Source organism: Oncorhynchus nerka, linkage group LG2, assembly GCF_034236695.1.
Source record: "Oncorhynchus nerka isolate Pitt River linkage group LG2, Oner_Uvic_2.0, whole genome shotgun sequence".
Classification (NCBI taxonomy): Eukaryota; Metazoa; Chordata; class Actinopteri; order Salmoniformes; family Salmonidae; genus Oncorhynchus; species Oncorhynchus nerka.
The window spans coordinates 57,903,636-57,930,323 of record NC_088397.1 but is presented as its reverse complement, the minus strand read 5'-3'; the positions used below and the strand labels follow the sequence as shown (position 1 = coordinate 57,930,323).

The 26,688-nt window shown below is 41.1% G+C and overlaps 1 protein-coding gene and 1 pseudogene across 2 annotated transcripts; one reads left to right on the top strand and one right to left on the bottom strand.

Annotated features, from left to right (window-relative positions):
* Positions 1–366: 366 nt before the first annotated feature.
* LOC115138487 (protein-arginine deiminase type-2-like) lies at positions 367–16,928 on the top strand. Of its 2 annotated transcripts, none has more exons than XM_029675383.2 (16): positions 367–637; positions 5,344–5,512; positions 6,841–6,910; positions 7,409–7,470; positions 7,767–7,884; positions 8,147–8,299; positions 9,438–9,628; positions 10,435–10,538; positions 10,655–10,766; positions 11,023–11,130; positions 11,237–11,388; positions 12,937–13,084; positions 13,331–13,424; positions 15,403–15,479; positions 15,558–15,683; positions 15,925–16,928. In XM_029675383.2, exons 1-16 carry the CDS (start codon positions 456–458, stop codon positions 16,156–16,158), a joined length of 2,100 nt encoding a protein of 699 aa, XP_029531243.1. In that variant the 5' UTR covers positions 367–455; the 3' UTR covers positions 16,159–16,928. The 2 variants fall into 2 exon arrangements, with proteins under 2 accessions (XP_029531243.1, XP_029531233.1); XM_029675373.2 differs by having other exon boundaries at positions 9,435–9,628.
* The window catches only part of LOC115138499 (rap1 GTPase-activating protein 1-like), an 83,950-nt pseudogene continuing 73,534 nt past the window's right edge, over positions 16,273–26,688 (bottom strand).

Here is a 26,688-nt window from a genome sequence, read left to right as displayed (position 1 = left end):
ATTCCATGTTTAACTCTGTCACACACTGCTTTGTTTAATCTTGGCCAGGTCGCATGTGTAAATGAGAACTTGTTCTCAACTTGCCTACCTGGCTAAATAAAGGTGAAATAAAAAAAAAGACAAACTGCATTGTTGGTTAAGATCTACACCTGTTGTATTCGGCACATGTGACAAATGCAATTTTAGCCACATTAATTTTATTTTTGGGATCCTTATTATCCACCCGCACAGGTGGTGGTGGAATGCACATCCAATTGTTGCGTACACCATCATACTCTAGAAGATTCATGCAAATTGGCATACGTTCGGTTTGCTGGGTAATTGCAGCCTCATCTGCCTCAAATTACATGCAGGAAAACACCCCCTCAACAATAGGGCCAATCCTTAGACCTGTATACACTACACCGCCATGTCTCATTCCATAATTCGGATTCACTGCAACGTAGCCTATCACCATGAATGTTTCACAGGAGCAAGTTTCTTTGACCGGGCACCCTAATCTCTTCCAGCACTTTAATAGAATAGCCACCAACAAACCAGTAGACCAGATGTACCAACGGACATTTCGCCTCGACACTGAGAAAACTTTGAGGGCTCTTTACGTCGTCGGCACAGTGTTGAAAGTGAACCTGAACAGGTATGTGTTCATGCTACCCGACCCAGAATTGTCTCTTCAGGCGGTAGTAGCTGGGTAGCCCTATTATTAAGGGCTGGTAAGCAAGTATTTCACAGTATAGTCTACACCAGTTGTATTCGGCGCATGTGACAATTTGATTACCTTTGAATTAACAGTAGCCCAGTTTGTCCCCGGTTTCCTTGTTCCGACTATCACATGAACGCGGCATAAATCCTTATTGCCGTATTTCGTTAACGAAATTGTAGGCTAACTGGCTATGCTACGATGCAATTAAAAGGTGCACTATACAGATCGTGCCGCCATTTCCTCGTTGCTAAAATGGTTTTGGTTCAGACATTGAAATTGTGACAAGCAAGTATACCCATACGGAAAAGTAATGTGGCCATGTGATTTAATTATAAACCATATAAACGTGAAATATTTTAAATGTGGTGTATTTTAACACACATCTTACACTCCCATACAAAAAAAAAGTACCAGTCAAGTTAACCTCATTTAAGGGTTTCTTTATTTGTACTATTTTCTACATTGTAGAATAGAAAACACGTGGACTCATGTAGTAACCGAGGTGTTATATCAAAACATATTGAGATTCTTCAAAGTAGCCACCCTTTGCCTTCACAGCTTTGCACACTCTTGGCATTCTCTCAACCAGCATCAACCTGGAATGCATTTAAATTAACAGGTGTGCCTTGTTCAAAGTTAAATTGTGGAATTTCTTTCCATAATGCATTTGAGCCAATCAGTTGTGACAAGGTATTACACAGAAGATAGGCCTATTTGGTAAAATACCAAGTCCATATTATGGCAAAATACCAAGTCCATATTATGGCAAGAACAGCTCAAATAAGCAAATAAATGAGTCCATTACTTTAAAGACATGAAGGTCAGTCAATACAGAATATGTCAATAACTTTGAAAGTTTCTTCAAGAGCAGTCACAAAAACCCATCAAGCACTGATGAAACTGGCTCGCATGAGGATCGCCACAGGAAAGACAGAGTTAACTCTGCTGCAGAGGATAAGTTCATTAGTTACCAGCCTCAGATTGCAGCCCAAATAGTCAGACAGTCCAGGTCACAACAGGTAATCCCACAGATATTGTTCTCTCTACTCCCTCCCTTCATATAGCACTTTGTTCAGGCTGATTCCTCCTTTATCCCCAAGCACTCCCTGGCTTAACGAACGACATCCTTGCCTGTTGGGGCAGGAAGTCCATATAAGGCTCAGGGGGTGGAGCTAGCGGGCTGCAAAATATCTCCCCTCAATAACCACTCTCCTCTCCTCTCACTGCCGTCTGCCACAATACATACAGTATATAAGCATATATGGGCATATGTTTCCACAATATATGCCAATATAAAACATACAGTATAAGTAATATACATATATTGCCATATTACTTTCCCATATGGGTAGTGTAGAGAATCATTGTACCATCTAAACAGCTGTGAAATATATTTTCCATAACCAAAAATATTTTATTTTCAGCTGTTTTTGAAGCTCGTGAGCAAGCTCTACGAGTTCTTAGACTTGCTTTCAATGAGAATGACAGATCTATAGCTCATATTTCTATGTGCATTTGTTCGGGACACCCAAAAAGTTACGTATTGTAGCTTTAAGATACAATCAAAGACAGTACAGTATGAATGTGGGTTAAAACTGCTTCTCCAATAGAAATCCCTGATCACATTTATAGGTAATGTCATGGTGACTTTGGCTAGTTATACTCATGCGTAGAAGCACGTCTTTGGGTCTAACACGTCATCGGCTCTAACGGTCGTCTTGCACCGAACTGCCCATGTGCTCAAATATGGCTTGTCGTGTTTTATTTATTAATTCATTTGAATTGGATTAAAAATATTTACTAATGTCATGCGTTGGTAAAAATGGTTGATTTGAGGCTAATATACAATCATCTCTGTTATTGTTTGTGGAAAAATGTATCCCATTTGTTTTATTATTCAGCTATGAGTAAAATTAAGATGGCACACAAGATTGGAATAGTTACTATAGACAATTAATCTCATGTAAAGTGGTGGTGCCATTATTTACATTTCATTAGCCTGAGAAGTTATATCAAATGATGATGATGTGTTTTCAAATGACTAATTAGGCGACATGATCAACTGATTTTGTTGTCATATATTTGGGATATTCCAACTGCATAAATAGTTGGATCATTCCCTCTATTGCACTGAAAGTACTGTTTGTGGATGGCATTTGTATTCACCGGAGGAGTCGGACCACATGTTCTTAAGAGGGAGTCTGCATTAGTGATGTCTTTCTGCTAGTCAACAGACTCTTTTGTTATTCTTACAAGCTGCCAATTCATATGACACCAGTCTTGCCAATCAAGGGCAAAGATACAGTGCAACTGAATTAGACGTGTTATGAACAATTATGGCCTATGATTTTGACGTTAACAGAATAGAAAAGAGTGTTAAGCCCAACACAAACCACCATTCGTAGGGAATTCCAACTGGGATTTGAACCTAGGTCCAGCGACTATCAAGCCAACACGTTAACCGTTACACCAAGAGGTAAGAACCTGTTGATGAGCTTGCTAGGTGTTGAGTTAAGGTCGCTACAATATTGTGGAACTGTCGTGCCTCTGAGGCTGTGGTTAGTATATCGGAGACTCCACAAGATATTATTACACAGCAGATACAGATGGTTTCATAACAATGGTGTGTGTAAAAACGAAATGCTTCCTCTCAAGGGACATTTCTATTCGATTTTTTAAAAAAGAAGAAAAGTTTTCAACGTCGAAACCGATTGGAGGACAAAAAAAGCCGACACGATTAATTGGCCGTTTTTTTTTTTTTTTTCAATTATTATTATTATTTTTTTTACATGTATTTGTAATAATGACAATTACAACAATACTGAATGAACAATTATTTTAACTTAATATAATACATCAATAAAATCAGTTTAGCCTCAAATACATAATGAAACATGTTCAATTTGGTTTAATAAATATTGCAAAAAAAAGTGTTGGAGAAGAAAGTAAAAGTGCAATATGTGCCATGTAAGAAAGCTAACGTTTAAGTTCCTTGCTCAGAACATGAGAACATATGAAAGTAGGTGGTTCCTTTTAACATGAGTCTTCAATATTCCCAGGTAAGATGTTTTAGGTTATAGTTATTATAGGACTATTTCCCTCTATACCACTTGTATTTCATTAACCTTGACTATTGGATGTTCTTATAGGCACTTTAGTATTGCCAGTGCAATAGTATAGCTTCCGTCCCTCTCCTCGCTCCTCCCTGGGCTCGAACCAGGAACACAATGACAACACCCACCCTCGAAGCAGTGTTACCCATGCAGAGCAAGGGGAACAACCACTCCAAGTCTCAGAGCGAGTAACATTTGAAATGCTATTAGCGTGCACCCCGCTAACTAGCTAGCCATTTCACATCGGTTACACCAGCCTAATCTCGGGAGTTGATAGGCTTGAAGTCATAAACAGCGCAATGCTTGACGCACAACGAAGAGCGGCTGGCAAAATGCACGAAAGTGCTGTTTGAATGAACGCTTACGAGCCTGCTGCTGCCTACCACCGTTCAGTCAGATACTTGTATGCTTGTATTCTCAGTCAGATTATATGCAACGCAGGACACGCTAGATAAACTAGTTAAATCATCAACCATGTGTAGTTAACTAGTGATTATGATTGATTGATTGATTGTTTTTTATAAGATAAGTTTAATGCTAGCTAGCATCTTACCTTGGCTTACTGCATTCGCGTAACAGGCAGTCTCCTCGTGGAGTGCAATGAAAGGCAGGTGGTTAGAGCGTTGGACGAGTTAACTGTAAATTTGCAAGATTGGATCCCCCGAGCTGACAATGAGAAAATCTGTCGTTCTGCCCCTGAACGAGGCAGTTAACCCACCGTTCCTAGGCCGCCATTGAAAATAAGAATGTGTTCTTAACTGACTTGCCTAGTTAAATAAAGATTAAATAAAGGTGAAAAAAAAAAGAAGAAATTAAACGGGCAAATCGGTGTCCAAAAATACAGATTTCCGATTGTTATGAAAACTTGAAATCGGCCCTAACTAATCGGCCATTCCGATTAATCGGTCGACCTCTAGCATGGACCAACTCCCTGGTCCAGCCTGGAGCCCTGGACTTCGGGTATTAGGTTTTACAGCCCAAGCTTAATGTTTATAAACAGGTGTATACTTAGTATAAACACCTTGTGATGTAGTTTGATACATAGATATATATACTGTAAGTACATCCTTATTGCCAGTATTCTTGTGAAATTATACTAGTGTAGGTTGACAGTCCAGTATTTCTCCCCCTTTGGTATGTTACTCATTTTAGAGGGATGTAGACGACATCATACCTCTACGATGACTGTAGAACTAGCACTACCATCCGTTGCCTCTGGAAATAGGAGATTATGAACTGTACTCACTGCTGGTGGTCCACTGCACTTGTTCTCTTATATTCCTTTTCTTTTGTGTTGTTGACTGTACATTTGTTTGTGTGTAACTGTTGTTTTTGTCGCACTGCTTTGCTCTATCTTGGCCAGGTCGCAGTTGTAAATGAGAACTTGTTCTCAACTGGCCTACCTGGTTAAATAAAGGTGAAATAAAAATAAATAAATAGTGTTGTCTCTGTTATTGCTATAGATTTGTGCAAGCAAAGCATCAGGATGTGACGTGTAACTGTCACGTGTATTTGTTTTTCCCCTAGGAGTGCCCCTCCCAGCTCCACGTACTTCTCTGTGAAATGCAGCCCCAACGTGCAGTACAGGATTACCCCACCCCCAGCGAAGAGTGGACCAATCCCCACCCCTTTCAATGGGAATACAGTGCTTCTTCTCACCATGGACACTGCTAGCGAAGTGGAAAATGATAGCAAGGTAAAGTAGGCCACAGGCACAGCCAAACTACCCTGAGACGTCAGTATGTGAAATCATATTAAAATAATCCAGAGTTGACTATTCCCTCTTGTGACTGAACATGCTGCAGGGAAGTATTTAATTAAGACAAGTATCCACAGCTCCTCAAGAGTGGCGTGCAAACCACATGGAAATAATGCCAATATGGCCCTGTCTCAACCTGATACCAGAGAAATGTCAAACGTTGGAAAGTGAAGTGGTACACCACAGTGAAAGTCCTATTGATTTTTTATTTAACCTTTATTTAACCAGGAAGGGCTCATTGAGATTTAAATCTCTTTTTCAAGAGCGCGCTGGCCAAGATAGGCAGCACCAAGTCATTTAAAAAAAATTAGACAGACAACATGAAACTACAAGTAATCTAGTAAAAACTATTGAATTCACGAGTATAAAACAGAAAATTAAAAACATTGACAGGTTAGGGAATCAGCCTCAAAATCCTTCATCAGTGATTTAAAAACACCAATCGGGACAAGTTCTTCCAGTTTAAAAGTATTTTGTAAGGTGTTCCAAGACGATGGCACAGAGTACATAAAAGCCCTTTTACCAAATTCAGTTCAGACATTTGGAACAGTTAGCAGGATAAAGTCCAGCGAACGAAGAGAGTACCCACCACATTTCTGAACAATAAAAATGCACAAATAAAAAGGTAGTAAACCCAAAATGGCTTTGTAAATAAAAGTATACCAGTGACTGAGCCTACGAGTGACTAGAGAAGGCAAGCCAACCCTGGTATACAAAGTGCAGTGGTGCGTAAGGGTTTTGCAGTTTAAAATAAATCTCAAAGTGCCATGGTAGAGAGTGTCAACTGATCTCAAACACTGAGTGGAAGCATTCATATATAAAATATCCCCATAGTCTAGTAAAGGCATAAATGTAGCTGATACTAGCCTCCTTCTGGCTTCAAAAGAAAAACAGGCCTTATTCCTAAAATAAAATCCCAATTTCAGCTTAAATTTTTTTGTAAGATGTTGAATATGCAATTTAAAAGAGGCCGTCATCAATTAAAATTCCAAGATATTTATATGAGGTTACAACCTCAATCTCCTTGCCCTGACAGGTAGTAATAGGTGAAAGGTTCAGAGGGTGATAAGGGACTCCAGGGTTATGTTAAGCCAGTGCCAATTCCAAAATGGGCCGGGTGTCCAGATTCTCCACTGAAGTAATGTACTGTACATATCTGGATAGGAATATAACATTGAAGACCCCCATCAAAACACAACCACTGCTTTGGTCTAGAGATGTTATTACTTTACCTGTGACTTCGTAAATGTTCTCCTTTGTTGCAGCTATCGGTCATGTATTATGGAAAGAAGACGGAGGTGTTGGGGAAAGCTGTCGTTCACCTCACTGCTTTTGGTATGTCATGTCATGCTGATGACCGGAGAGCAAACACATATAAACGACTCTGACCCCGTTAATACCATACCTTTTGTACTGTAAATCTGTCGGGTGTACATTTTCGTGTTAGAGAAAATCTTTTAAAATAATGATATACGGTATATCCATCGATTCTTGAAGAATATAACCTCATTAGCGTAAGGTCTACTATCGTACTACATCAGAACCCAAAATATAAGCTTGGTTTTGCTCCAGTGTTTGTAAGCTATGTAAATGAACACTGTATGGTCTCGAAACATGGTTAAAACTATAATTTTATATAATGGATGGTCATCTCTATGAATTTGTGGTTACATTTCTCTAGTGGTTACATTTCTTTAGCCCCATCCCTCAACTTTTTACCAGTGGCCTTGTTTGAACTGCAGATGGCCCCTTTAAGGTATATTTCATTGGTCTATTCTAGACCCAAAGCAGCTTATGAGCTTCAATGGCACAGAGGCCCTGTCTATTTTACAGAGATCTCCCTGGATGTTGATGCTGATCGAGATGGCCAGGTGGAGAGGAACAACCCCAACAAGGTTAGTTATATCTGCAGGGTTTGTCCAGGCTGGTCGCTTTCAGCACAGATGTCACTATCTCTGTCTCCTAACACAGCAGGACACAGGAGACGCTCTAACATGAATAGGCATGTCAGAAGACTAGTGTTCATGCTATAATCCTGGAAGATTGTCAATGTATTCATAGGATATTAAAACGTTGTACTTTTCCATTCAGCTGTAAATGTAATCTAACCTCATGCAAACAAATTGGGAAAAGCTAAGTTGACACGGAAGTGTTTGTTTGTCCCTGAATGAGATTGTTCATCTCTCTTCAGGGATCCTGGATGTGGGGGCCTAATGGCCATGGTGCCATCCTACTGGTCAACTGTGACTCAGAACACACCTCTCAGAAGAGCCTGGACAGTGAGCATGCTGAGGTCACCAGAGTCTCAGGTATAACAACATCCAAGTCATCCTGGTCTACTGAGCTGACAGCCTTGCTGACAGTGTTGCAGGCATTGCAATAAATAAACATTTAAAGGCTGCAGGTCTCTTGTGTGGATTCATTAGAGAGGAGCAGCAGTTATGTTTGTGTTGGCTAAATACAACATTCCTGAGCTAGGAGTGTCTTGTTTGATTAGATGGATCCCTGTGTCTTGTGTGGTTGATGGGTTGACAATTGATGTGCAATAATTCCAATATTTCGATATGTCAGATCTTAAAGATATGTCCCCCATGGTGCTGCGGACCAGTGGCCCTGCCAAGCTCCCAGAAGGCTACAAGCTGACCATGCACATCTCCCAGGGTGATGCAGAGTGTGTGAGGGTCTTCAGGACCAGGTCCACAGCAGGCATGCACCAAACCCTGAGTGAGTCAAATAAATTATGTAATGAGTCCAGTCTGTTAAGATCTTGTATGTGGTGTGTGTGGCTGTCCATGCATGTACAACAGGAGTGTCAAAACATTCCATGGAGGGCCTGTTTTGGCTGCTTTTATTTTTTTCCTTAAAATTAAGAACTAGACAACCAGGTGAGGGGAGTTCCTAACTAATTAGTGACCTTAATTCATAATTCAAGTACAAGGCAGGAACGAAAACACGCAGACACTCGGCCCTCTGTGGAATGAGTTGGACACGTGATGTACAATTACAGTTTTATGGCTGAATATTATATTAATCGGAGGTTAGAGGTTAAAGAAAGTGTGCTTTATCATTTTACCCCAATTTGCTAAACGTTACTTAAGACAATTAAGACAAAATCAAGATGTCAATATTCTTGCAATGTTTTTTGTATAAACATTTTTAAATTACAGATTAATTGGAGCAAATTCTGAATTTGCGATCGAGTTCAGGTCCAACCTATTTTTCTTTGTTGATCCCTCTGTCTCTGAAAGAGACACATACATGTTGGCACCACACTGGGTGCCTGTGTAGCAGGTGTTGTGGGAGGTTAAGTGCCTTGCTCAAAGGCTCAACAGTATCTAGGTTTTGATACCAGCAACCCTCTGGTTGCCAGCTCACATCCCTGTCAGACCCAGGATTCAAACTTACGGGTTGCTGCTTCGCCTCTCTAACCGCTAGGCTACATGCCGCCCTGTGATTAACTTGATAGCATAAAGATCACTATGCCATATCCTGGTTGCTAATATTCTAATAGTTAATTTCAGTTTATGTGGCAAAACAAGTAAGTATAGTGTAGAGAATCCTTGTACCATCTAAACAACTGGGAAATATATTTTCCATAACCAAAAATATTGTTGTTTCAGCTGTTTGAAGCTGGTGTACAAAACTGAAAGAAAAAGATGCAAAAACTAAACTTTAAAACGTGAAGCATAGAAATAGCGCACATAGACCTGATCTACCGCTTATTAGACTTGCTTTTAATGAGAATGACAGATCTTTAACTCACATTTCTATGTTAATTTTGTCAGTTCATACAAAGTGTTACATATTGCAGCTTTATGCCAGCCCTATTATTTACATTTAAAACATTATTTTACTGCAGCAGAAAACCTGTTTTACAAGAGCTTTGTGAAGGACTACCCACTAGTGGTGGGAGGTGAGGATCTGTCCAAGGAGGTACCTTGCCTCTGGGGAAACGCTGAGATGAACTTTTACGTTGAAGGCCTGAGGTTCCCTGACAAAGACTTTGAGGGCCTAATCAGCATCAACCTCAGCATGCTGGAGCCGAGCTCTCAGGTACGGTGTAATTTAACACTTTTATTGTTTGTTTGTTAGGTGTGCTTGCTGAAAGCAAAGCACAACATTAGAAACTGTTCATACTTCTTATCTAATGGACATAATTCAGGTCATAACTAGTCTTTACCGTTTAACCTAGGAACACCATTCAAACTTTAAAAGGTGCAGACCGATCTGGAATAGTGTGCTTGTATACAGCTTTTGACACCATTTATGCTTTTGAACTATAACCATTTTATATGTACTTATAAGCTCCATAGGCTTGAATAGGAAGTATTTGGATTCGCCTCTGCTCTTTAACCGTTAAAGCTACAAACACAACCCCAATGTTAGCATGGGTAGACTGACTGAACTTAGATTTCTTCAACACAGCTTTTTGCTACCATTCCTACTTCATAAACTAAAATGCTTGTTGTAACCCCATTAATTTAAATGGCGGAATGCAGGCTTCAATATTCTAAACTGAAATCACTGCCACAAAACTCTCAGAATATTCAAACTAAAATATTTTGAGAGCTTAAAAACACTTGGTGTGTGATGATATAGTACTTACCCTAGCCAACTATATTAGCCCACTATAACCTACTATATTAATTCCACACTTACAAACCACCCCAAAATAGGTCAATAACTAACACAGCCTATTACTACTGCCATCACTACCACTATTACTACCATTTCACAACCATAAATACTTTGACGAGCAAGCACACCACATTTACTTCAATAAATGTCATTTTCTAGTTTAAAACTTCCAAGGTTATATATCTCTATCCTGGACTCTCTTGTTTTTTTCCTTTTGCCAGGGCTTTCCTGAGACGCCCATCTTTACAGACAGGGTGGTGTTCCGAGTGGCTCCCTGGATCATGACACCCAACACACTCGACCCTGTAGAGGTTTTTGTTTGCAGGTGAGAGGCAATGATGATGATGAAGAAATGTATAATGATGGCATTGATGTTGATGGAAATAATGATGCCAGCTGTAAACGTACTGAGACAAGTGTTTTTGTGCATTGGTAACCCAGCACAACTGATAATGACAAGTTCTTAAAGAGAATGAGGAGGCTGGTGGAGAAAAGTGGGTGCAAACTGAAGATTTGCCCTGAGGATATGAACAGAGGAGACCGTTGGATGCAGGTACTGTAAGCCGTGTGATTCAGCTTGTAATCTTTCAAGCCGTTTTGTGCTTGACATCTTTGTCATTTGAACACTTTACAATTCCAACCTGTTTTCAATCAAAACAACATTTTCTTCCATATGTCTGCTAACCATTGTCAATTTAAATTCTAGATACCCTCTTCTTTAAATGAAAGACATCAGAACAAAGACCAGTGTCTTGTTTCTAACTGCTCTAAAAAAATGTATAGAAATGTAATGGAGGTTTCTCTCTCAGGATGAGATTGAGTTTGGCTACATTGATTCTCCTCACCAACGTTTCCCTGTTGTTCTGGACTCCCCCCGAGACGGAGAACTACAGGACTTCCCTTATGATGTGCTACTGGTAAGAAAAGGCATTCACAACACCTAGAGTTAAAATGTTCTTATCTCTGAAATGTGAGCGGTGTGGTGGACCTGTGTCTTAACCGCTCTCTACCTGGTGCCCTCAGGGCCAAGACTTTGGATATGTGACTAGGACAGCATATGGCAAAGAAGTGAGCAGCCTGGACTCGTTTGGTAACCTGGAGGTTAGCCCTCCAGTCACTGTAAATGGAAAGAACTACCCTCTGGGTAGGATCATCATTGGAGTGGCCTTCCCTACGTGAGTGTAACATAATACACTTTTCAAACCAAGACATTTTCCCACCAACTTTAGCACCCTACCAACTTTTTGCATACTTTTATTTATATATGAAAGGTATTGCCGGTGACAAAGCCTCTACTTTTATTTATATATGAAAGGTATTGCCGGTGACAAAGCCTCTACTTTTATTTATATATGAAAGGTATTGCTGGTGACAAAGCCTCTACTTTTATTTATATGTGAAAGGTATTGCTGGTGACAAAGCCTCTACTTTTATTTGAAAGGTATTGCCGGTGACAAAGCCTCTACTTTTATTTATATGTGAAAGGTATTGCCGGTGACAAAGCCTCTACTTTTATTTATATATGAAAGGTATTGCCGGTGACAAAGCCTCTACTTTTATTTATATATGAAAGGTATTGCCGGTGACAAAGCCTCTACTTTTATTTATATATGAAAGGTATTGCTGGTGACAAAGCCTCTACTTTTATTTATATGTGAAAGGTATTGCCGGTGACAAAGCCTCTACTTTTATTTATATGTGAAAGGTATTGCCGGTGACAAAGCCTCTACTTTTATTTATATGTGAAAGGTATTGCCGGTGACAAAGCCTCTACTTTTATTTCCGCCAAATGACCTAGCCATGATTGTGGTAAAGTTCTGCCTATGTCTTAGCTTGAAATGTACTAAGGCATGTCACTTCACCCATCTCTATGCATAGCTATGCACACCACATGTCTTGTTTTCTTAACCACCACTGGATGGATTCATAAAGAATTACTGTGGGAATAAATATGCCTAAATCATGAAAATTCTGGGATAAAATACGCTAATGCAATTGAAGACATCAAATTGTTGGTTACTGAAACTCTCAAAGTAATCCAATTGTTATAATAGGCCTACATTTGAAGCAAAAGCCTACTTGCATGTGGTCAACTATTTCAGTACCGCAGATGTCGTGAAAATAGGATCCTGAGGCTCTCATGCTTTTGAAAAACGAGATTGCTATTATTTTCTATCAGTATCATATGAAGATGGCCTACTTTCAATGTAAGACCCTACGCCTGCTCTCTAACAAAGTGGAATGAGGGTAGGACAGATGAAGCATGGCTTAAAAAGCACTGGCTTGCCTTGGGCTCTGTTTCAAAATATATGTTTTATTTTTTTTATGACAGCAGTTCCACATGTTGCCTTGAAGCAAGTTGTGTGGGAAAAATGTTATTTGTATTTTATTGTGTTGTATTTCATTATATTCTTAGCTTACTATACAATAGCCTATGTGTGATGACTGTGATTAGGGTAGGCTAAGAGTGTCTTGTCTGTTTTAATTAACAAAATAAATATTGATTTCATGCATGGCGTAGCCATGTAGTATATAGGCTACACAGACCAGTATAACATAATTAAACTCTAAATTTGCCGTTCTATTCTTTTGAAACTATATTTTATTACTTATGTTTCTTAGGACCTAAGATGAATTAATAATGGATTTCATTGTAATGGTGAGTATGTGGAACATTCAAATAAGTCTGTGGCCAGTGGTGATAAGGCTGTTTGACTTTTCAGGGCTACTAAGGGCCGCAACATGACTAAAGTAGTGCAAGACTTCCTGTGGGCCCAGAAAGTCCAGGAGCCCATTGCGTTGTTCTCTGATTGGCTCCTGGTTGGGCATGTGGATGAATTCATGACCTTCGTCCCAGCTCCGGACAAAAAGGTACAAATATTCTCAAGGAAAACATTTTTTTTTCACTCTAGTAAATTCTAGTAAAATGACATTGCTCTGTAATCTAGAGTAGACATTAGTGAGATCCTTTGAGCACCAGAGTTGTTCATCCCATCTATTTGCACTTGGACATGACACAGACTTTGGCTGCCCTGTGGTTATGTGATAGTGTACAGCTCTCAGGCTGTCAAAGGAAGGGCACTGCCAATGTTGTCTTTGTCTCCCTTTTCTTTGCAGGGATTCCGGCTTCTGCTCGCCAGCCCCGATGCAAGCTACAAACTATTCAGGGGCTTACAGAATGGCGGGCATGGACAAGCCAAAATGTTTGATGGTAGGCCTTCCGTTAGGGCAGGTATTCCCAAACTGGGGTACGTACGCGCAATGCCGTCGGGGGTACGCCGACATTTTCAAACAGTCCATTTAGATTTTCCAACAGGGCTAAACATTTGGGTGAGGTTTTTTTCTCGCTTGAGTAGCCTCATTTCACTGCCAAAAATAAAATTAAACCATCTAGTGTTCAGAGAAATAACACCACAATGTCAAATACAGGTAGCCTAGTCAAATAATTAACATCCAATCACATTAACTGTTACTCTCTTGCGGGAATTCCACTAACGGTCTGTATGTAGCCAAACGTAGCTGCTGCTCATTCCGTTTGCTCAAAAATTGATAAATGGTTAAAAAAAGTAAGGCTGTGTCCATAGAGACACATACCAGCTCTACTGGTAGTACTGCTATTACGAGCAGTACTGCTACTACGAGCAGTACTGCTACTACAAGCATCTGTCGACGACACAAGTTGCTCTGCTTCCACGAGCACATCCAATGCTATCATCAGTAATTCAACATTTGTTGTTAGCCCAGCTAGCATGGACACTAACAGTTGTGAATCTGATGTAGCCGAAGAGCTACTGCCCCCTTACCCAGGAAAGCACCAAACAACAGACCGGGACGTTGGACCAACGAAGAGGCGCAAATATGATGATCACTACATTGATTTGGGGTTCACTTATATTGGGAGTAGTGCCTTTCCTCAGCCACAGTGTGTTATATGTGCAAAAGTACTATCTCACAAACCTTCACTCTTGCGCAGACATTTAGAAACATAACATGCCAATTTGAAAAATAAGCAACAGGAGTTTTTTGAGCAAGAATTAAGATGACTTTCGTGTAGTAAGACATGTATAAAAGCAACAGATACCATTAATAAGAAGGAGCCAGAAGCGTCTTATATGGTGAGCTACCGAGTGGCTAGGACAGGCAAACCTGATCTGAATCTAGGATTACAGGGACTCTCCGCATCTGTATTCAATGTGCAGGACAAAATTGAGGTACTGATTAAGAAGTTGGAGCTCTTCTGTCTGCATTAACAAGGACAACACACAAGTCTTTCCATCGCTGTATGATATTTTGTGTGCAAATGAACTCAGGCTTACGGACAATTTCAAATGTGATCTAGCGAAGCACCTGAGTGAGTTGGGTGCACAATTACTCAGGTACTTTCCCAAAACGGATGACACTAACAACTGGATTCGTTATCCCTTTCATGCCCTGCCTCCAGTCCAATTACCGATATCTGAACAAGAAAGTCTCAACAAAATTGCAACAAGCGGTTCTCTGAAAATGTTATTTAATCAGAAGCTACTGACATATTTCTGGATTGGGCTGCGCTCAGAGTATTCTGCCTTGGCAAATCGTGCTGTTAAGACACTGATGCCCTTTGCAGCCACCTACCTATGGGAGAGTAGATTCTCGGCCCTCACTAGCATTAAAACTAAATACAGGCACAGACTGTGTGTGGATAATGATTGAAGTCTGAGACTCTCCAATACAACCCAACATTGCAGATAATATGTATCCTTTCAAGCACACCCATCTCATTAACCTTTGGTGAGTTATTCACATTTTTCGATGAACAAATAAGGTTTTATAAATAAGATGTCTAAAAAAAGAGCAAAATGATTGATTATTATATTATTATTTGTGCCCTGTTCCTATAAGAGCTCTTTGTCACTTCCCACAAGCCGGGTTGTGACAAACGCACTCATTCTTATGTTTAATAAATGTATCGTGTAGTGTGTGTGGCAGGCTTACAATGATGTCAAAAAACAATATTTGAGAGTGCACTGACCCTGGTGCTAGATGGGGTACACAGCTGGAGGTTGAATGTTTGAAGGGGTATGGGACTATAAAAAGTTTGGGAACCACTGTGTTAGGGGGCTCATTTCAGCGTGTCTGTGTGTGTTTCACTGTATTAATAATTGTATTTGTCACTCATCAACACCAACTTGAGCTTTTCGATCCCACAGGTCTTGGAGCAGAAGAGATTACAGTAGATGAGATTTTGAGTGATGAGAAACTCAAGGCAGAAAACAACTATGTCCAGGTGAGGCCAGAATGACTAGTTACTCAGAAGCAAGCAGAGCTTTGCATGGCTTGGTATAATAATGCTGCCACCCTACAGAGCTGTATAGACTGGAACAGGGATGTCCTGAAGAGGGAGCTGGGTCTAGACGACGATGACATCATTGACCTGCCCATCCTTTTCCATGTGATGGAGAACAGGGCGGTGGCCTACTACCCAGACATGGTGAGAATACATTGGTTCTACACTAGAACACCTCATGCTGACCCCTAACCCAGACCCAAAGTACTTCTTACTTAATTTTTTGGGACCTATTATTCTTACAGAATGGCAAACCTCTCAAAAATGCTGCCAAATCAGCTTTGTAGTTCTTTTGATGATTTTCTACATGTGATTAAGGAGTATGTTCAAGTCATCTACTAGCCAAGAGGCAGTTCCTAAATGAGGCATATGTCTCTACCTCCAGGTAAACATGATTGTGTTGGGAAAGAACCTGGGCATCCCTAAGCCATTTGGGCCCAAGGTGGATGGCCGCTGTGCCCTGGAGGCAGAGATGACCTCCCTCATGGGGGGCCTGGGACTCAGCTGCACATACATTGATGACTTTGCCTCCTACCACAAACTGCTGGGAGAGGTTCACTGTGGCTCCAACGTCCGCAGGGAACCGTTCTCCTTCAAGTGGTGGAACCTGGAGATGTGAAGGATTTGGGGGGAAGGAACGGTTGTAGTTAGAAAGAGGGAATCATGCTTGAAATAAACAGCAGTAACAATCACCAGCAGCAGTTGCCTTCAATCAACCACAGTAGTCCTCCAATGGTATTACACCTTTGTCTTTATTAAACATATTTGGCTTAATTTACAAAAGGGGGAAAAGCAATATTTACAAACAAGACTTTGGAACTTGAACAAGGGCTTAAGCGGACTGTCAACGAGAAGAGCAATACAATCACCTGAATCAAGCACATTGCAAATTAGATCTGTTGTTTGAATTGGCTGGGGGCTCAATCCAAATGTCTTGCATGTACAAACAGAACAACAGGACCACAGAGAAATGTGCAAATATAATCTGGAGCCACCGGAGGGTGTAATCCAACTACTGTTATTCAAGCATTTTACAAAGACCAGTGAGACCTTTGATAAAGTTTTTTTAAAATATATTTTGAGTTTGTTTGCAATACACACTGACTCCAAAGGCTCTGTTAACATGATGAAACTTTATCATCTTTCCAATGACTTTCCAATGAATAGTATTTTGTTTCATCGTAATCTTCAGAATGGTGTTTTTATGATTAAATGCTAGAATAACTGTATTTTGGTGTAGTGTTACTTAGACAGGGATCCTTAAGATTCAACTGAAAGATTTCAAAAAGTTTGTATGAAAACCGAATGTACTAATGTCACAACAGAGAAAGCACAACTAAATTCCACATTGGCTCTTCATTTTATTGAAATAAAAAGTAATGAAAACCATGCCTTCATATCAGTTATTTTCATCACATACATCAGAGGGAAAATGTCTAGATGTTTCACGAGACCCAGGTTCCATTCATAGAGAGCAGATATGTACAAATTCATAGACATCTGTTTAGTTTTACATTCAAACCAGTTGGTGATAGATTCCAGTTGGCAAAGTCCACCGTTGGATAGATTCCTTATATGAAGGGGGTTACCCTCCTACAAAGCAGCTTAACACAATCTTCAAAAAGGCAACATTAAGACTTGTCACAGTGTAATTCTTTTTAGAAATAAGTCCGATTTTCAAACTATCAGCAATCTGAAAACGTAGTGCCGGTGTCCACATCTACACAATGTAGCCCCATCTTTCTCAATCAAAACCTATATGAAACTGATAAAGTGATTGTATATCTGCATTGTGCACTGAATTTGGAGAAGTTGACTGATTTGACTGGTTTGGAGTAACACATCACAGGAACAGTCCAGGGACAACACCTATTTCGAGCATGGTACCAGTTGACTGGGGGTTGCAAGCAGATTTACACCATGCACAGTTGTATACACATCCAAACACATACTTTATTCCAAACCACAAGCTTGATTTAATGAAAAGCTGAAGACTATAGTCACTGGACAGTAGCTTGACTTTGGAGGCTGTCTGCTTTGGTTAGGTCACCTTGGTGGAATGTCTGTGCGGTATTATCTACAGTATGGAACAGGGATGAAGATTGATGAGTCATTTAGTTTGGACACTGGACCTTATCCAGTAATTCAATACTTCATGTTTTTTGCTCAGCTTAAATGGCATGAAATAGGATGAGCATAATTGTTGAGTCAGTAAAAGATTTTCCAACATCAACTGTGATTGTACAGTTTGTCAGGGGAAGTAGTGAAATTGAAACCAGCAGCAGCATGATGACAAAAGTACCTTCTATTAAAAACATGTAACATTTACTAAACGTTTCTAGTCAACACCCACCATTACACTCATAATTGAAACACAAGGATTGATGTGACAAAAAAGGATCCAGGACACCAAGAGTAACACATGTACAGTATCATGGTGGAATGTGAGGTTGATGGGTGCAATAATGTAATTTCTTCCCACAATGGCAACATGACAACACCCTTATATCCTCCTCATGCAGTCCTCCTTAGCCTAACAGAATGTCCTGTTGTACCTCACACATGGTCAACGGATCTCCTGCAAAACCAATCTATTGAATGCATAAGATCCACCCCTGCTTCGACCTTCAAAACAATCAACAATGCCATTGAGAAGACAAGGGAGAGTATACAATGAGAAACCACATGAACAGATGCAGGCTAAGCGAGCCAACAGACGACAGCCAGAGGCGATGCTGTGTGAGTGGCATTCCTTTTGGGTGGGGTGCGGGACACTCCTCTCCTTCACCCCTCTAGGCATGCTGGGAGTCAGCCACATGGAGTTGGAATGAGCGAGGGCTGTAAGTGCATGTCCATGGACCTGGCTGTACAGACTAGACCAGCATTACACCAGGTCTGCCTGTCCCAGCAACTAGCTCTGATCCTCCTCTGCATCTGTGGTGGAAAACACGTGTGCTTGCTTCATCTCCTGCAGGGGGTGCCTCTTATGGGAATGCTGTGAGAGGAGAGAGAGACTGGGGTCAGACCCTATCTGGTCATCACACATAACCAATCCAAAAACTGACATGGGTAACACATGGTTAGTTACATCTAGTGACTTGGAAAACTCCAGGTACCTGCTAATGGACACCCATGTAGTGATCAATGGGGAGAGGCTAACAATTCTGGACACAGACAGACACAGAAAGAGAATGACAAGGTTAACAAAGACCACAATTACTGAACAACAATGAAGGGTAAGTTTATACATTTATAAGCCCATTTATTAACACCAATATATACCTGTATGTCAGTGGAGGCTGCTGAGGGGAGGACGGCTCATAATAATGGCCTGAAAGGACTGAATGGAATGGCATCAAACCATGTGTTTGGGTTTGATACCATTTCACTTTTTCCACTCCAGCCATTACCACAAACCCAATTAAAGTGCCACCAACCTCCTGTGCTGTATGTTAGCAGAATGAAATCTGTATTTGATTGTATTCCATTGTACACATCTAGTACAGTGAACGAGCGTAGATGTTACAGTGGATCTGATTATTAAAATAGTATAACCAATCTTACCGATGATGACTTATCCTGTGACCTCTCCGTCTTGTCTCGGCTCTCTGCCCTTTTGAGCTCTACCCTCTTGCCCCCCTCAGTCTGATGGGTCAGTGCAGGTGCTGTCAGGGAGGGGCAGACGATGGGCCTTCATGACAAACTAAACTTTTGAAGCCTTATGGCAGTATTGAAAACACTATTAAAAAGCTCACCTGGAGAGCTGACCTGGCTGGTTGCACTAGTATTGCTCATACTATCCTCTACCCAGGAGACGTACCCAAATGAGTCCTTCTTGTGTGGTGTTCCAGAAGAGCATAGACTCTCCTGCAACAAACAAAAACACAAGAGCAAATGTCAGTCAGGATCTTTTTCGAGTGTGTGTCACAATTATATAGACATGAACCTCTATGTTACGGTGTGTTGTATGTTAGTGAGTGAGGGTGGGTGGGAAAACAGTGGCACCTACCAGTCCAGTGTTGTATTCCTCGATGCACACATTATCGTGTTCCTCCACCACACTGGCAAAGCTGCTAGCATTGGATGAGGAGCGGGACAGGTCCTGGGCCTCAGGGATGTATGGAGCCCTGCAACAGATGGCGGAACTACACACCTGGGTCACTCTGGGGTGACAGGTAGTCTACCGGTTAAGCACGTTGGGCCAGTAACTGAAAAGTGCTGGTTTAAATCCACGAGCCGACAAGGTAAAAAAAATCTGTCGATGTGCCCTTGACCAAAGCACTTAACCCGAATTGTTCCTGAATAAGAGAGTCTGCTTAAATGACTAAAATGTAAATGACCACTCTAATACACATTGCAAAAAGTACAAACTAAACAAGCCAAAAATCTTATATTGAGTGATAATTCACTTTTTTCCCTTTTCTAGTTGTTTCTTATCAAGCTAAATTATCTATCGTCATTGTCATATAATCTTTATTTTTTTAACCTAAAACAGGCTAAATACAAATAAATTATATTAGTTCAAGATATTTGACCTTAATCATCATATGAAGGTAAATTATCTTGAAAAATATCTTGAAATATTATAAATTATTTTTTGCAGTGCACACACACACACATTCTTCAGCCTGGGTTCAACTGAGCCCTTTTGAGTGCTGTCTATTCACCTGGTCCTTGTGGTGGGCATCTCTGGTGAGCTCTGATTGGATGAGTTCTCTGATTTGGGGTCCTGGGAGATGTGTCCACTGTCTGGGGTCCTCTGTGTGCTGGGGGACACTTCCCGACTGAGGGAGAGAGAGATCAGAGTGTGCAGTCACAGCAGCAAGATTTGTGACATGTTGCAACAAGAAAAGGGCAACCAGTGAAGATCAAACACCATTGTAAATACAACCATATTTACGTGTATTTATTTCCCCATTTGTACTTGAACCATTTGCACATCGTTACAACACTGTGTATATACACTGCTCAAAAAAATAAAGGGAACACTAAAATAACACATCCTAGATCTGAATGAATGAAATATTCTTATTAAATACTTTTTTCTTTACATAGTTGAATGTGCTGACAACAAAATCACACAAAAATTATCAATGGAAATCAAATTTATCAACCTATGGAGGTCTGGATTTGGAGTCACACTCACATTTAAAGTGGAAAACCACACTACAGGCTGATCCAACTTTGATGTAATGTCCTTAAAACAAGTCAAAATGAGGCTCAGCAGTGTGTGTGGCCTCCACGTGCCTGTATGACCTCCCTACAACGCCTGGGCATGCTCCTGATGAGGTGGTGAATGGTCTCCTGAGGGATCTCCTCCCAGACCTGGACTAAAGCATCCGCCAACTCCTGGACAGTCTGTGGTGCAACGTGGCGTTGGTGGATGGGAGCGAGACATGATGTCCCCGATGTGCTCAATTGGATTCAGGTCTGGGGAACGGGTGGGCCAGTCCATAGCATCAATGCCTTCCTCTTGCAGGAACTGCTGACACACTCCAGCCACATGAGGTCTAGCATTGTCTTGCATTAGGAGGAACCCAGGGCCAACCGCACCAGCATATGGTCTCACAAGGGGTCTAAGGATCTCATCTCGGTACCTAATGGCAGTCAGGCTACCTCTGGCGAGCACATGGAGGGCTGTGCGGCCCCCCAAAGAAATGCCACCCCACACCATGACTGACCCACCGCCAAACCGGTCATGCTGGAGGATGTTGCAGGCAGCAGAACGTTCTCCACGGCGTCTCCAGACTGTCACGTCTGTCACATGTGCTCAGTGTGAACCTGCTTTCATCTGTGAAGAGCACAGGGCGCCAGTGGCGAATTTGCCAATCTTGGTGTTCTTTGGAGTCTGTTTCTGACCATTTGAGCAGACACATGCACATTTGTGGCCTGCTGGAGGTCATTTTGCAGGGCTCTGGCAGTGCTCCTCCTGCTCCTCCTTGCACAAAGGCGGAGATAGCGGTCCTGCTGCTGGGTTGTTGCCCTCCTACGGCCTCCTCCACCTCTCCTGATGTACTGGCCTGTCTCCTGGTAGCGCCTCCATGCTCTGGACACTACGTTGACAGACACAGCAAACCTTCTTGCCACAGCTCGCATTGATGTGCCATCCTGGATGAGCTGCACTCCCTGAGCCACTTGTGTGGGTTGTAGACTCCGTCTCATGCTACCACTAGAGTGAAAGCACCGCCAGCATTCAAAAGTGACCAAAACATCAGCCAGGAAGCATAGGAACTGAGAAGTGGTCTGGTCACCACCTGCAGAACCACTCCTTTATTGGGGGTGTCTTGCTAATTGCCTATACTTTCCACCTGTTGTCTATTCCATTTGCACAACAGCATGTGAAATGTATTGTCAATCAGTGTTGCTTCCTAAGTGGACAGTTTGATTTCACAGAAGTGTGATTGACTTGGAGTTACATTGTGTTGTTTAAGTGTTCCCTTTATTTTTTTGAGCAGTGTATATACATACTACGACACTTGACATGTCTTTATTCTTTTGGAATGTCTGTGAGTCTAATGTTTACTGTTCATTTTAATTGTTTATTCCACTTTTGTTTATTATCTACTTCACTTGCTAAGGCAATGTTAACATATGTTTCCCATGCCAATAAAGCCCCTTGAATTGAGATCAGGATGCTAAAGCCTATCGGTTTGTTGATTGGAAGAGTCAAACACCAACATGTCTCTCCAGTGACCTCACATATCTTCAGAGCTGCCAACTCTCACACATTGGCCGTGAGACACACGCACTTGACCCTCACGCTCTCACGACACACCTTATATGTCACTTATTGAAAACTACTGCTTTTATTCTTCTAATTAGTCCATTAGCGCGTTTACTTTTCAACTGTGCTCAAAATCGTTTTGAAATCAAACCATCTGCTCCTGCGATTCACAGCACTCTGAAAAGCGGCACATTAAAGCACATGATTGGTCTAGTTATGTGAGAGATCAAGGGGATTGGATGCATGTTTTACAGATATGCCTTTCAGATTAGGGTGCCGCTGAATGGAGAGAGGACGTTCTCCGCTGATTTTATATTTGTCTTATTTTAACCTAAAACAGGCTAAATACAAATAAATTATATTATTTCAAGATATTTGACCTGTAAAAAGAGTAGCATGGTAGCACTGTTTTATGTAAAATGTTGTGAACAAAATTAGGTTGCTGTTACTCCCGTCCATAACTCTATTGCAGAATGCAGCCTTTTGACAGCATGTACTAAAATCGATGTAATCCACGCAGACCTACGTTATGTTTTAGCAGGGAAGTTAGGGTGACCTGATTCGTAACTGTGAAAATAACTTTGTCAAACAGGTTGTGATCCCAAAAGTGTATATTTGATTCTATTTGGGGAGAAACATGTATTAATAATTTGGTTAGGGTGTAGGGGCAGATTCATGTCACCTCAGTACTGCACAGTCATTGTTTGTTTCTTGGTTTGTTTTAAGTTTCACTCAAAATAAATAAAGATGTGGAACTCCAATCACGCTGCGCCTTGGTCTGTCTCTCCACATGAACGTGACAGACATTGTAATCTATGATTTGGTTACCTTCTGCCATCAACCATTAATATAACACAATTGCTGTGCAGAGTCTTGGTGTAGTGGTAACACTCCCTGGCACATGTTGCATATAACTTTCTAGCTGAGAACAGGGACCAATCCAACCTTCCCACTGTTTCTAGCATTTGCCTGTCTCCCTATTTCATTTCATTACTATCTGAATGAAGTGTCAAACCACCTAAAAAATATCCCCCCCCAAAAAAATATTAGCATACTTTAAAATTGATCCCCCCAAAATCTCAAAGTAACAAAGTTGTCGAATTTTGAGTGTTCATTTAATGTTCAAAGCATCCTGAATACACCTGACCTGTGGTTTTTATTTTGTTATTTTTCACTCTGGTCATAAACCTAAGCCTTGTTAAAATACATCGATTTGTAGGAAATTAGCTTTAAAACAGAACAATTTCCCCAGTCCCCCTTAAAGGGCCAGGGGGCAATGAAATTCACATAACAAACCTCACTCCAAGATTTATTCAAAAGTTGGCAGCCCTGTATCTTTGAATGCCTCATCTCTCTCTTTACCCGTTGTCTCCCATCTCTTGAAGCATAAAACCGTGCCAATTCGCAGGACAAAACCACTAGTTTGAACCCGTCATACCATTGGCAAAAAAAACCACTAGGCAATCTGATGTTGTGGGAGGTACTTTAGACAGAAACAAAAGTAAGGAGGTTGTTGAGGAAGATAGGTAGGCGTAAAATGCGAATGTTTTGCAACCTAAACGTTGCATGTTTGAATCCTCTCAGGGACAACTTTAGCATCTTAGCTAATTATAAAATGTAGCTAAACACAACCATAGCATTTTGCAACTACTTGTTAGCTAACCCTACCCTAACATGAACCCAACCCTAACCTATCCCTACCTCTAATCTACCGTTAGCCACTAATGCTAACGCAACTGAGACACTTCTGTAAAATGCAACCACGTAACAACTGACAGCAATTTATAGTGACTTGTGGTATTGGCCCACACTTCTGATATGTTTAATTTCTCCACCTCTTTCTATCCATTTTCTCTGACACTCCCATTGTCCTCTTTTATCTCCAGGTAGCCCTCCTCTCACCTCCTCTCCTGCACCTCCTGGATGTTCTCGATCCCGATGGCACTGCTCCGTCGGGTGCCAAAAGGCCCAGACTTCTTCCTGGTGGGGCTCTTCCCAGGAATGATCAGAGACTGGGGAGTAGTGGATAGGTTAGTCAGCCACAGTCCTATATTCCTCTAGCATGACTTATAGTAAAACATGGAGGCTGTAGTACACTGTCTAAGATATTACTTGGCCTGTTTTACAGCCAGTGAAAACGTGAATTCCATTCAAATATGAGTGAAAGGCATTTGTTAAATGTCATTGAGAGTCTGCACAATGACTCAAATGCCTTCAGTATATGATACTTGCTATCTACAACACATGATAAACGTTATGGGGGGACTAAAATGAAGTGACAGCAGCATGTTGGTGAAAGACAATTTGAGATAGTCCATCACTTCATCATGAGTGAAAGAGAGGAATTGTAAGGTAATAAACCAGTAAGTATTCTCACAAACCTTTCCATTTTTGCGATGGATATTCTTCATAAACACTTTATTACCTAAATTATAGCTTTATTAGTGGTTTTACCCCACACACTTGAGATGTTGAAAATGATTGCTTCATAAATGAAACTAAAAATATTGGTTGAGGCAGAAAGCAACAGTAATTGAGTTATGCAAAGAGACAGATAACCAGACAAATAAGCAAAGAAAACAGCAGAGAAACAGCGAATTAGAAGTGAGAATTATACATGAACCTCTTCTATTGTTCCTATCCCTATGGCACTGCCGCGACGTCCATGATACCTACTGGGACTTTTCCCTGGGACAAGTAATGACTGAATCACACAGGGCAGTAGAAAGCAGAGAAAGAGAAAGAGGGATAAATAGAAAGAGATTGAGAGTTGCAGAGAAACGAAAGTCACCATGAGATTTCATGCAGCATGTAGCATTGGAACAGCAAGTTGCAAATTAGAACATGAGCTCACAGTATACCATAGGACAGAGAAGACAGGCGACATATTGAACACACATTGGAAGGCCATTCATATTGAAAGCTCGACTAGAGTCCGAGACCACAGAGAGGCATAACATACTGTATTTGGTAGAGCTGGGATGATAAACCAAAAGGTATCGACACCGACCATACCGACAGCTTATCGTGGACATTTTGCAGATATTGTTCACTACGATAAGTAGCCTTATCACTAGAGAAGTGTGATGTTTAAAATCAAATCAGTTTGCTAATATGGCCGATCGTTAATGGAACAACATTCAAAGTACTAGTTTTAAGGGAAACATTGTGGTGCACAATGCTATAAACGTTTCCTTCAATTGATCGTTATCGTGATCCTTTAGTCAATTTATCGTGATTGTGGCTTTTAAAAATAAAATATGACAGATAGAGAGAGATACAGAAGGGTCTGTCACAATCCAAAAAGTTAGTATGTGAAAGGGCAGATTTATTTTGGCGAACTAATTGAAAAAGAGCAGCTGCTTCTTTGGATTGCCAGTCAGAGTATTCTGCAATAGTGTGTGTCACAAAGTGGAAATAGGTGGGTGCATTCATACAGGAGACTGTGCACTAACTTCTCGTCTTCACAACTGGCCACCAGGCACAGCTCCATACAGGATAGGCTTCATGCAGCGACAATGCTGCATAAAGAGGCTACAGCAGCACATGCAACACTCATGCCAGCAAGGTAACAAGGGAGGGACTCTGGGTAGTCAGACAGCTCAACTCATCTCTTCTCAACTGGCTCTCAGGTTGTCAGAGAAAGCAAATCTGGATTCAAAATGTTATGAGAGTCTGAGTCAAAAGCCCACTAAGTCTGTAAAAGGGCAGAAAGGGATCATTCACATAAGAAAAACGTTTAAAAAGGTGCACTAGCGCCTATTTTTATGCCTCAACAGATCTGGGAACTGGGTTTCACCATATGAAAATAAATATGGTTTGAGATTAAGCATGACTGTATAACATTATCATGATATGAAAATGACAATCATTACTGTGGAATTAACAGTGGTTCATTTAAAAAGGCCATGGAAAAAGTCATGGAAAATGGCAAACTGTAGAGGTGACGGATATGAGGTTTAAAGTGGGGGGCACATATATGAAACAGTGTGTTAAATAAAGGGGTTTGAGCACAGGTAGGATAGACAAGGATGGGAGGAATAAGGTGTTTGCTACAGACAGTCTAGGCCAATCCCACAGGGCTGAGAGGATAGGGTATGAATGTATTGAGTGTTGTTAGGGGAGGGTCAGTGTTTACTACAGGGGAGTCAGTACTTAGGCCCATGTGGGCCTCTGGTAAAACCAAAAGGGTTACTTACTATCCCTGGGGTTTTGGGGGTCTCGGTAAAGCTGCCGCTGAGACTAGTGGAGACAGTGTGTGGCTTCTTGTTACTGAGGCCCATGGCATCCATAGACTGGCTTCTGCTGCGGATCACCCGCTACAGAGTACAGAGAGAGACGAGGAGACACGGTCGGTAAGTGTGTATGGACCCTAACCCTCGCCTTAACCACACTAACCCTGATTCTAATGATAACCAGTGATGG